General features: G+C 46.6%; 1 protein-coding gene across 1 annotated transcript in view; it reads left to right on the forward strand.

Annotated features, from left to right (window-relative positions):
• Positions 1 to 12,845, forward strand: part of MYO9A (myosin IXA) — a 324,407-nt gene that overhangs the window by 282,448 nt on the left and 29,114 nt on the right. The window contains 2 exon segments of the mRNA XM_029575878.1: positions 2,391 to 2,502; positions 9,262 to 9,323. Of these exon segments, the coding sequence (XP_029431738.1) occupies positions 2,391 to 2,502; positions 9,262 to 9,323 (174 nt within the window).

Raw genomic sequence — 12,845 nt, forward strand, 5'->3', positions numbered from 1 at the left:
AGACCTGTTAGTAAAAATTTGTAACCTATCATTAAAATCATCCATTGTTCCTGAAGACTGGAGGATAGCAAATGTAACCCCAATATTTAAAAAGGGCTCCAGGGGCGATCCGGGAAACTACAGACCGGTTAGCCTGACTTCAGTGCCAGGAAAAATAGTGGAAAGTGTTCTAAACATCAAAATCACAGAACATATAGAAAGACATGGTTTAATTGAACAAAGTCAGCATGGCTTTACCCAGGGCAAGTCTTGCCTCACAAATCTGCTTCACTTTTTTGAAGGAGTTAATAAACATGTGGATATACTTGGATTTTCAGAAGGCGTTTGACAAAGTTCCTCATGAGAGGCTTCTAGGAAAAGTAAAAAGTCATGGGATAGGTGGCGATGTCCTTTTGTGGATTGCAAACTGGCTAAAAGACAGGAAACAGAGAGTAGGATTACATGGACAATTTTCTCAGTGAAAGGGAGTGGACAGTGGAGTGCCTCAGGGATCTGTATTGGGACCCTTACTTTTCAATATATTTATAAATGATCTGGAAAGAAATATGACGCATGAGATAATCAAATTTGCAGATGACACAAAATTGTTCAGAGTAGTTAAATCACAAGCAGATTGTGATAAATTGCAGGAAGACCTTGTGAGACTGGAAAATTGGGCATCCAAATGGCAGATGAAATTTAATGTGGATAAGTGCAAGGTGATGCATATAGGGAAAAATAACCCATGCTATAATTACACAATGTTGGGTTCCATATTAGGTGCTACAACCCAAGAAAGAGATCTAGGTGTCATAGTGGATAACACATTGAAATCGTTGGTACAGTGTGCTGCTGCAGTCAAAAAAGCAAACACAATGTTGGGAATTATTAGAAAGGGAATGGTGAATAAAACGGAAAATTTCATAATGCCTCTGTATCGCTCCATGGTGAGACCGCACCTTGAATACTGTGTACAATTCTGGTTGCCGCATCTCAAAAAAGATATAATTGCAATGGAGAAGGTACAGAGAAGAGCAACCAAAATGATAAGGGGAATGGAACAGCTCCCCTATGAGGAAAGACTAAAGACGTTAGGACTTTTCAGCTTGGAGAAGAGACGGCTGAGGGGGGATATGATAGAGGTGTTTAAAATCATGAGAGGTCTAGAACGGGTAGATGTGAATCAGTTATTTACTCTTTCGGATAGTAGAAAGACTAGGGGGCACTCCATGAAGTTAGCATGGGGCACATTTAAAACTAATCGGAGAAAGTTCTTTTTTACTCAACGCACAATTAAACTCTGGAATTTGTTGCCAGAGGATGTGGTTAGTGCAGTTAGTATAGCTGTGTTTAAAAAAGGATTGGATAGGTTCTTGGAGGAGAAGTCCATTACCTGCTATTAAGTTCACTTAGAGAATAGCCACTGCCATTAGCAATGGTAACATGGAATAGACTTAGTTTTTGGGTACTTGCCAGGTTCTTATGGCCTGGATTGGCCACTGTTAGAAACAGGATGCTGGGCTTGATGGACCCCTGGTCTGACCCAGTATGGCATGTTCTTATGTTCTTATGTAATCTTCTCCTGATGGCAGTTTTGTTTAGCGTCTGCCACCATAATAACGGCACACCATGCACAGAAGGCCATGATAAAGCATTAGGGGATTCCCCAAGGATAGCTGCTCCATGTGTCCAAAGAGAATCCTTCTTGTAATGGGCTATAATCAGCTTGCTGCCAGGGATTGTACCAAAATTTAAAACATTTTAATTTTTTTTTTATACCAGACAGGATTTCCCCATACCCATAGTGAGTTCCAAGTGTGATAAGTGGGCTTATATAATTTCTGTTACAAAATATGCCAGACAATTTCTGTTCATCAAAAAATGAACAAAAGGGGTAATGGATGTAGAGTATTAAAACAAAATTTAAAGTAATTCTTGAATTTAAGGAATACACTATTCACAGTGGATTCAAAATTCCTTGAACTATATACCTAACTATGTGTGTAATGCATCTCCGCTTCTCCCCAAAATGCCTCCCGCCTGCCCCTGGGACGGCCCTGCCCTTTGATTTGTTGAGAAAAATACCAGGTTAATCTTGATGGTTTCATATCTGATATACAATAGCTTCCAAATGCTGACCTAAAATACAGGTCGACTGAAAGAAATGTCATATTTAATTTGAGATGAAGGAGAGTATTTGGAGGTACTGGTAATGCAGGATTTGGGGGAAGAGTGACACAAGATTTCATTATGACCATCTGTTTTATCACATTCTGTGCAATGTTGTCTTTGGTCTATTTTCTGACATTGTTCTCTCAAATTTGAACCTGTTATTTATCAATAAATGTTTTTACCTTGCTTTGGGCTGTTTTAGGGAACATTTCACCCCCACTCCCTCTGTTTTGTTGCAGGTTGAAGAACATAATGGCCATATCTTTAAATCAACCCAGTACAGTATTCCTACCTACTGCGAGTTCTGCTCCTCCCTCATCTGGATCATGGACAGAGCTGCTGTGTGTAAATGTAAGCATGACCTGTTCTATGTTTGGTATAATCGAGGCAATTCAAGGTTACTCAGAGCCAAAAGAGTACCTGCACACGGTTTTGCATCCTGTATCAGCCAATAGGACAATGCCATTTTTTGAGGGGCGGGGATAAGGGTGTATTTTATACTGGCTGGCTTCTGTTCTCAAGAATTCTTACTCCTACATATCCTTGCCCCTCAGGTATGCTCTTGCTCTAAATATTAGCAAGACTGTTCTTAATGCGAGCAGTATTCAGTCACTGAGCGGTTTGGTTAGTTAGCCGGATAAACTAGTGGCACAGTTGCACTGCTGAATATACCTAGTTATCTTAAAGGTAGCCAGATATGTTTAACTTTAGGACAGGTCAGAGCCATTTACCTTATACAGCTAACTCTGCTCCTCCTCAAACACTCCCCAAAACACCTCTCGCTTACTCCTGGAATGCCCCTGACTAGCAAGATAAGTCTTTAAAGATGCTGGTTTAGCCATTTAGACAGATAACTTTTCACTTACCCATCTAAATGGCTTTTGAATATTGACCTCAATGTTTTCTTCCTGTTTGTTTTGTATATGATTGTATTCTATGTTTTTATTGTAGTCCACTATAAACAAATTATTCATATTAGCAGAATAAATATAGTTGAAATAAATTTAAAATACAAAATATTCATTGTATCCTACTTAGAATCTATAGACTTACTACTAAAAGAAACAGGAAGTGGTCAAGAGGCATTAAGTAAAAATGTAAAAACTATAGATTAAGATACCTCCCAAAAGCACATTAAACAGCAGAATTTGAGAGAAAAGTTTTTAATTTCCTAGCGTGCAGCCAGATGGACTCAGGACCATCTGATGGGCTATGTGCTCCCCTACTAGTAGATGAAGACGGAGTCAGGTTTCAAAGCTGATGTCACCCTAGATATATCCCTGCAGTGACCTCAGCCATTCAGTATCTCTCCGTCTCCTCGCAGATGTGGATGTGCTATCCCCACACCCGCATTGGCGTTTAGCAGGATTGCAGTACTAGTTTGAAGAAGAAAATTTACCTTTAAATTGGAGAAATATTGAGCCCCGCTCTCCTGCGGTGATACCTAAAGGTCCCTCCCCCAGTTGAGGCGATTTCTGAGATCCTGCAGAGGTGTGCCTTGGTCCGGTAGTCGGTTCCTGGCATGGATTTTGCTGCTGAAGCAGCTGAAAGGCAGCGGGTGCAGGAAGCCGAGCGCGGTGGTGATGGCCTATGCCCTCTCCCCCTGCAGCCAGAGACCATCTCTGTACTCAGTCAGTGCTGAGCCCAGGTAAGTAAAGAAGAACTCCTCCAATTCAAAGACGAGGAAAGGCTTCGGTAAGTCTTTCCTTCGGTCTCCTTGCTCAGTGTGCCTTACCGATGACATTCTCGATCCCGCTAGGGCAAGGGAAGGGGGCTTCAGAGCGGGTTGAGCAGCCCCCTGATGGGCTAGGCCCCGCTTCAGGCTCGGTGGATACTCCATGTGGCAGGCCGCCGCGGTGCCATCTTATGCACGGTTTAGTGTGGCACCATTTTCCCCCATTGGTACGTGCGGTGCAAGCCGGCTCTGTTGTGCACCTAACACATGCATAAGTGCGTGCACAACTGGATACTTATACTTACACGCTTCAGGCGGATTTGTGCGCGCCCGAGCTCAAGCACTAACTGGCTGAATGCACAAGCTAAAGCGAACTATGGCTCCGGCAACAAAGAAGCTCAAGCGACACTCCCTTTGTGCTGCCTGCCATATTAGGGCTGCACAGTCTGACCTAGAATCTTTCCTGTGTCAGCACTGTGAGGAAGCCTAGGGAGGGCTGGACTCTCAGAATTTCTTCAATCCTGGCCCCTCCCAGTCGGAGGATAGGTTAGCCACAACCTTATCTGGCAGCACCCCTGATCTGAGCAATCCCGGGGCTGCATCCTTCCCGGGAGAGGGCAGTTCAGTGACCCCTATCCCAGTTCCTCCTGGGCTAGATATGGACCTGGCAACCTTTTCTTGGGTGGAATTCTTTCAGGGCCTTCTAGCTTTTTTCAGGTGCAGTCAGATGCTGCCGCTGCTTGGTCTGAGCCCCAGCTGGGAAGGACTCATCCTCCCAACCCTATCAGCATGCCTCGGGACATGCCTCGCCTCACCAAGGATATCCCTGACAGGGACCCAGTCACCACGGACAGTGAAGGGGATGCAGACTCATTGGAGAACGGGTAAATCCCTCCAGGTCTGGAGCCATACCGGACCATGCTATGGTTTTTCCACAGAGATGAATTGCCGGCCCTGGTCTCCCAGACCCTGAAGACTCAGAGTTCCCAACACAGATCCTATGTCGGAACCAAAGAAGAGTCCCATCCTGGTGTGTCTACGGAAAGCCTCTTGCTATTTCCCAAGGCTGGAAGCCATCCAGGAGTTGCTTGACCTGAAGTGGGATGCCCCGGAAGCCAGTTTTAAAGGAGGTTGGGCCTTGGAGGCCTTGTACCCTCTGGATCCAGTGGCCAAAGAATGCCTGCATTTCCCAAAAGTGGACGCCCTGGTCTGCGCTGTTTCGAAGCGAACAACTATCCCAGTAGAGGGAAGAGCGGCCTTGAAGGATGCACACGATAGGCGGTTGGAGTCCATCCTTAGGCAAGCCTTTGACACAACAGCAATGACACTGCAGATCACTTCCTGTTGTGCCCTGGTGGCTCGTTCGTGTCTTCTCGAGAGAGAGGCAGATAGCTCAGGAGCGCATTCCAGAGAGGCGATGGAGCCCATTGTGGCCTTCCTAGCGGATGCAAGCTCTGATCTATTGCGTACCTCGGCCAGAGGAGTAGCCTCAGTGGTGGCAGCCAGAAGACAGCTATGGCTGCGAAATTGGTCAGCAGACGCGACACCTAAGGCAAACCTCACAAAGATGTCTTTTAAGTGATCTATTCGGAAGCGAATTGGAAAAGCTAGCCAGTAAGTGGGGTGAATCTCTAGTGACTCGGCTACTGGAAGATAAGAAAAAGAGGTTGCACAGCACCCTTCACAAATGAGGGGTCGGACCAGAGGCTCCCAGTGCTTCTGGCCCTATAGAAACTCGTCATTTCAGACATCTTAGCCCTCGGAAAGGTCTCAGTATTTTCGGAGCCAACAACCAAAAAGAGAAACTAGTTCAGGCTCAGGTTCAACCCGAACATCCCAATGAGGTTTGGCCGACCCATCCACGGGACGGAGGAGATAGGGGCCAATTATCCCTCTTCTATCAGTGGTGGGTCGAGATCATGTTGGACAAATGGGTACTGGACATCATACAAGAAGAATACGCTCTAGAATTCTGCAGCATCCCTCAGTACATGTTCCTGATGATACCTTGCCACTCCCAGCTTAAAAAACGGGCAATGGAAACCACGTTGATAAGGCTTCTCAGTTTGAGGGCTATAACCCCGGTAGCTACACCCCAGGAAAATGCGGAGCGTTATTCCATCTATTTCATCGTACCCAAGAATGAGGGTTCATTTCGCCCCATCCAGGATCTCAAGAGCGTAACTCATCATCTGCAGATAATTCACTTCCGTATGGAAACTCTTCACTCCGTCATAATGGCCATACAACTGGAAGAGTTCTTAACCTCCCTGGACCTCTCAGAGGCCTCCCTTCATATCCCAATCCATCAAGACCACAAGAGTTTCCTACACTTTGCGGTACTGGGCCGCCATTATCAGTTCCGGGCATTGCCCGTTGGCCTGGCAGCCATGCCAGAACATTCTCCAAAATTATGGTGGTCGTTGCAGCGGCACTGAGGAAAGAAGGGATCCTGGTGCACCCTTACTTAGATGACTGGCTGATCCGGGCAAAGTTGTTGGTAGAAAGCCTCCAGATGACCAGCAGGTTCAGGTCCCTGCTTCAGGACCTTGGTTGGGTCGTGAACATAGACAAGAGCAGCCTTGGCCTGATGGCATCAAGGTAGTACCGTGAGCGAGGGCACACATGCAGCCACTCCAGCACTCCCTGCTGTCACATTGGAACCCACTTTCTCAAGACTACTCGATTTGCTTCCACCTATTGATGGAAGTATATTCTCAGCTCCAGTGGTGGCTACAGGAAGTTCATCTAAGCAAGGGTGTAAGCCTGTTCCCACTGAACTGGCTAGTCCTCAATGGACGCGAGCCTCCGAGGGTGGGGAGCTCACTGTCAGGAATTGACAAAGCAGGGGCAATGGACCAAGGAAGAGGCGGCGCGCTGGAACTTAAACCGCCTAGAAGCCCAAGCTGTCAAATTAGCATGTCTGTAGTTCAGTCACAGGCTCCAAGGACAAGAGGTCCGTGTGATGTCGGGCAGAGCAACAATGGTAGCCTACATCAACCGCCAGGGAGGAACCAAAAGCCACCAAGTGTCTCTAGAGATAGACCCCCCTTATGGAATGGGCGGAGTTACATCTACAAAGGATCTCAGCCTCCCACATTGTGAGAAAAGACAACTTCAAAGCAGACTTTCTCAGAAGGGAGAATCTGGGGAATGGGCGTGGTCGACCAGAGCCTTCCAGCTCCTAGTAGATCGCTGGAGCCTTCTCTCCATCGAGCTACTGGCCACATCTCACAATGCGAAAGTCCCCTGATTCTTCAGTCGCAGAAGAGATCAGCACTCCCATGGGATCGATGCCCTTGTCCAGACCTGGCCAGAGGAGGACTTACTGTATTACCTTCCCTCCGTGGCCTCTGCTAAGCAAGGTAGTTCACAAGATCAAATGCCATAGAGGATTAGTCCTTCTGGTGGTCCTAGAATGGCCCAAATGCCAATGGTATGCAGACAAGCGGAGGCTTCTGGTGGAGAGCTCCCTATGCCTCCCCCCCACACAGGGACCTTCTTCAGCAAGGTCCAATCCTTCTTGAGGACCCAACTTGGTTTTGTCTTACAGTCTGGCCCTTAAGAGGGCTCGCCTGATGAAGCATGGATATTCGGCGGCTGAAATCGCCACCTTGCTCTGCGTGTGGAAGTTCTCAATGTCCCTGGCGTATGTGCGGATCTGGAGAATATTTGAGACCTGGTGCGAGTAAAGTGGGGTGCCCCCTCGGATGACCAATATCCCCTACAGGATGGCCTGAACAAAGGGTTGTCCCTCAACTCCTTGAAGATCCAGGTGACGGCTCTCTCCTGTTTCAGGGGCGAGGTGAACGGAACCCGCCTGTCGACGCATCTGAATTGGCCCGTTTCCTAAAAAGAGTTAAACACCTCCGATCACTCTTAAAGTGGCTGGTCCCCCTATGGAACTTCAATCTAGTACTGGACTTTTAAGCAGGACCTTCCTTTCAGCTGCTGCACAGTCTGTCTCTACACTTGTTAATGCTGAAGACTGTATTCTTGGTGGCAATATGCTTGGCTCGTCACATCTCTGAACTACAGGCGCTGTCATGTCGGGAGCCGTTCCTCTGGTTTACTCCAGGAACGCTATAGCTTCGACCGTTCCTTCCTTCTTACCAAAGATAGTCTCGGAGTTTCACCTGAACCAGTCCATTTCCTTACTGTCATTTTTAGACCAAGGACACTGAAGATTACTGCCTCCTGCGCCACTTAAACATCAGTAGGCTTTTAGTACGGTATCTGGAATGTTCAGAACTGGTGTGCAAGACAGACCACTTGTTTGTTCTTCACAGTGGAAGGAAACAAGGCGAAGCGACTTCGCAAGCTACCATAGCGTGCTGGATCAAGGAAGTGATCACGAGAGCTTATGTAGAGGCAGGGAAGCCTTTACACCTTCAGGTTAAAGCGGATTCCACTAGGGACCATGCAGTATCCTGGGTGGAAGCTAAGCTACTGTCTCCCATCGACATCTGTCGAGCAGCGATGTGGTCCTCCTTATACACGTTCTCCAGGTTCTATCACCTGGACGTCCAGACCGGAGAGGATGCAGCCTTTGCAAGGGCGGTGCTAACCAGACCGCGGGCAGCCTCCTGCCCTGTTCAGGAGTAGCTTTTGTACATCCCATTGGTCCTGAGTCCCTGGCTACACGCTAGTAAATGGAAAAATTACTTACCTGATAATTTCGTTTTCCTTAGTATAGACAGATGGACTCAGCATCCCGCCCACGGCTGCCCATGAACGATACCAAGGAATCACCCTTGAGCTGAATATCAATTCCAAGAGGTTACGGGTAAGCCATCGCCCAATCCCTAGATCAGGGCATCTATAATCTTGCTGGGATTAAGCGCTTATATTTGGTTGAGTACAGTTACGGTCTCCAGTTTTCTAATCAAGTTATTAAGTTGTATCCAAATTTTATTCAAGTTTTTCAATAGTATGTCCACAATGGCTTTTGAAGAGAATACTGAATGGCTGAGGTCACTGCAAGGGTCTATCTAGGGTGATGTCAGCTTTGAAACCTAATTCCGTTTCCATCTGCTATCAGGGGAGTACATAACCCATTGGTCCTGAGTCCATCTGTCTACACTAAGGAAAACAAAATTATCAGGTAAGTAATTTCTTCAATGTGCACAGTACATTTCCAAATATGCACATGAGTCTTAATGTAAATGCCCCCATAGGAAGTAGTATCTATGTAGGTTATAATGCATTTTTCCGAGCCCTACACATGAGCTATTTGAATATAATTGTGCATGAGCTCTCAAGATCTCATAGGTACCTTCTGATTAAAAAGTTCATATATAATCTGCAGAGAATGCAGTTTTCTTTAAGACATATCTGGCCATTTAAACTCTGCACCTTAGAAAGTGTAATGCAAGTTGTAAATTTTCTTTCTAGAACTGAATTATAAATCACAGCCAGAGTATTCTGTTTTTCAGTGTGCAAGTATGCCTGCCACAGGAGGTGCTGCTTAAAAACCACCATCAAATGCTCCAAAAAGGTAATCTTCATACATAAGACTATAAAAACATAAGAAATGCCATACTGGGTCATACCAATGGTCCATCAAGCCCAGCATCCGGTCTCCAAAATTGGCCTACCTAGGCCATTTAGAAAAAGGTAACCATTAACCACTGATGGAAAGATCCAGCACTTATGTTCATTCCCAGCTCCTGGCAGTATGATATTCTGTTCCCCATGCCTCCTACCTGACTACTAGTTGTTAATTACTTGACCTCCAGAGACTTGTCCAAACCTTTTTTTTAACCCACTGGCTTTGATCACATCCTCTGACCTCAAATTCTACAACCTAATTGTGTTTGGACTGAAAAAATCCAAATTTGATTTAAATCTTCTACCAATTAGTTTCTTGGAGTGTACCCTAGTCATAGTAAGGATAAATAATCATCCCCTATTTATTTGTTCCACATAACTTGTGATTTTATAAACCTGTTTCTTATCACTGCTTGTGAATAGTGGCGTGGGTGTGAGCTTTTTGTGCTGTAGCGTAGTTGATGCAACCTCAGGGGCAAACCTATGAGGCCTACGCCAGCAGCTGGCGAATGCACACTGTAGCTGGACAGACTGGAGCTTCTTATACCAGCCGCCTCCCTGCAAGTTGAGCTCTTGGGTTCTGGCTGCCGGCAGGCAATTCCCTAGGACAGTGGCTAGAGCAAGAGTCCAATGCAAGCCAGGGTGAGGGCAGGCAGCAAACTAACGGAAGCGGAGACTGGCCAAGATCGAGGCAGGCGGCAGACAAAGGTGGTCAAGTGCAGGTGGCAGGCAATTGTGGTCAGGTCCAGGTCGAAGGCAATTATAGTCAAGTCCAGGCAAGAAGTCAGGTCAAGGGTGGACAAGGAAACACTGAAGACACTGGACAAGACTGGCAATACAAGACAAGGCTGGACGAAGAATCAGGAATGTAGGACACAGGAAGCAGAAACTCAAAGGCAACATGCACTGCTAAGGTAGAAGACACGGTGCTCAGGCGAGGTAGGACTGCAAGGCCCTTGTTTAAATTGGCCAGTCAGCCTGACATCGGAGGGCACTGCTCAGTGTTTTCAGCTGTGGGGCCTATATAATGCACACATATGTGTGCGCGCCTAAGGGGATAGTGGCCACGCTGGCTGGTGTTCGGAGCAGGAGGCTGTGTGCTGACCATGGGATGGGTCCCAACCATGTCAGGGGTGAGTGAGGTGGCTTACAGCAGGCCGCCGAATGTAAGAGTACCCCCCCTTCCAAAGCCCCCTCCCCATCTTCTGGGCTTGGGTTTCCTGGGGAATCTCCAAAGGAACCCGTGTACCTGCTGGAGGGCTTGGAGGTTGGAGGGCAGCTCTCAAGAATTCTCCTCAGATCCATAGTTTTTCCATGAGATTAGATACTGTAGATTTCAGACCCTCCAGGAATCCAAGATCTCCTAGACTTTGAATTGGATGTCCTCTTCTGTGGAGACTTTGGTGACCTGGAGAGGCGGTCAGCACGGCCAAGAGAGAATTGCAGGTTTAAACAGAGATATATGGAAGACATCATGGATGCACAGAGATGGAGGTAATTTGAGTTCATAGGTTACTGGACCGAGTTGTCCTTCAAAGAGGAATGGACCCATGAATCGCGGAGCAAATTTCAATGAAGGCATTTTCTACCGCAGGTTTTTAGCACTGAGCCAAATCAGACTTCCTGAGCAAAATTGAGGGGCTGGGTGATGTTTTTTGTTTGCTTGTTTTTTTAAACAGCTCTGCTGCTTGCTGTAGGAGGTGGTGTGTCTTCTGCTGGAGTTCCTGCCTCATCAGGTTAGCTGTCAAGCAAGTGACTGAAATTGGAACAGTTCTTGGTGTATGGGGATGATGTCCGAACACTGTATAAAAAGGCGATGAGCCAGAGGAACTGTTTACGTGTTATTAATGCAGAATTCAGACCTTAGGAGAAGGGAGGCCCAGTTATCATGCTATTGGTTCACATAGGCTATTGGAAGGCCTTGAGACTCTGATTTACTTGCTTGGTTTGTCTTTTGCTTTAGGGGTGGCAAATTGATGTAAAATCCAATATAATTCCAAACTTCTTGCACAAGCCTTTCCAGAAGCAGGCTGTGAACTGTACTCCCTGATCTGAGAGAATGTGAAGAGGGAATTCGTGGAGACACAAGATATGCTGGACAAAGAGTTTAGCCAGTTCTGGCGCTGACTGGAGGCCCAGAAAAAGCGTGAAATGTGCTATCTTAGAAAATCTATCCACTATCACCCATATGGTAGTTTTGCCACCAGAGAGGGGAAGGTCAGTGATGAAGTCAGTGGCCAAGTGGCTCCAGGATTCCTTGGGGGCTGGCAGTGGTTGTAACAACCCCCAAGGTCGAGCTCGCACACTTATTCACTGCACCTGTGGGAAAGGATGCCATATAATGCTTTACATCAGCCTTGATCTGGGGCCACCAGTAGTGCTGGAAGATTAATTCCAAGGTTCAGGTGATACCTGGGTGACATGCTAGGCAGGAATCATGAGCCTACTAAAGAACCTTTTGACGTAGATACTGGGAAACCACAGTCTTCCTAAGAGATAACTGTGAATGTGGTATGGATTACAATCTTGGCAGGGTCGATGATATGCCATGGAGACTTCTGAGAGCCCTCAGTATCAAAGAAGTGTGAGAGGGGATTGTCTTGTCATTTCTTCTCCATGAGAAGGTACCGCAATTCAAAATCTGTGCCTATGTTAGATGTTATAGGTTTTTGTGATCTGTATAGATGGTTAATGGGTGCTTAGCTCCTTCCAACAGGTGTCACCATTCCTTTAAGGCTAGTTTGACCACTACCAGCTCACGATCTCCAATGATATACTTGTTCTCTGCCAGAGAGAATTTTTTGGAGAAATAGGAGCAGGTCACAAGAGTACCATTATGATTATGCAGGAGGGGACAGCGCCTACCCCAAGAGTAGATACATCTGCCTCCAGAATGAATGGCTTGGACAGGTCTGGGTGGTATAGACACGGATCAAGGGTAAACTCCTCTTTGAGATGCTCAAAAGTTTGGATAGCATCGTGGTCCAGTTTTTAGTGTTCTCACCCTTCTTGGTTAGGGCTATGAGCAGAGCCATCAAAGAAGAGTAATAATGAATAAATTGCCTATAGTAATTTGCAAACCCCAGGAAACACTGCAGCGCCTTGAGGCCCACAGGCTGGGGCCACTCCAGCTTGGGCTTTAATTTGTCTATGTCCATTCGTAGGCCTTGGCGGGAGATAATATATCTCAGTAAGGGAAGTTCTTCCTGTTTGAAGGTACTCTTCTCTAACTTGACAAAGAGGTGGTGCTCACAGAGTTTCTGGAGGACCTGTTTCACATGAAGTCGATTCTCCTGCAAAGACTTCGAGAAGCTGGGGCGTTACACAACCCGAAGGGCATCACTAAGTATTCATAGTGTCTGTCACTGGTGTTTGAAGGCGGTCTTCCATGCATCGCCTTCTCGGATCCTGATCAGGTTGTATGCGCCCCCCACCCGAAAGTCCAGCTTGGTAAATATCTGCATGCCCC

The sequence above is a fragment of the Rhinatrema bivittatum genome, chromosome 13, assembly GCF_901001135.1.
Source record: "Rhinatrema bivittatum chromosome 13, aRhiBiv1.1, whole genome shotgun sequence".
In the NCBI taxonomy this organism is placed as follows: domain Eukaryota; kingdom Metazoa; phylum Chordata; class Amphibia; order Gymnophiona; family Rhinatrematidae; genus Rhinatrema; species Rhinatrema bivittatum.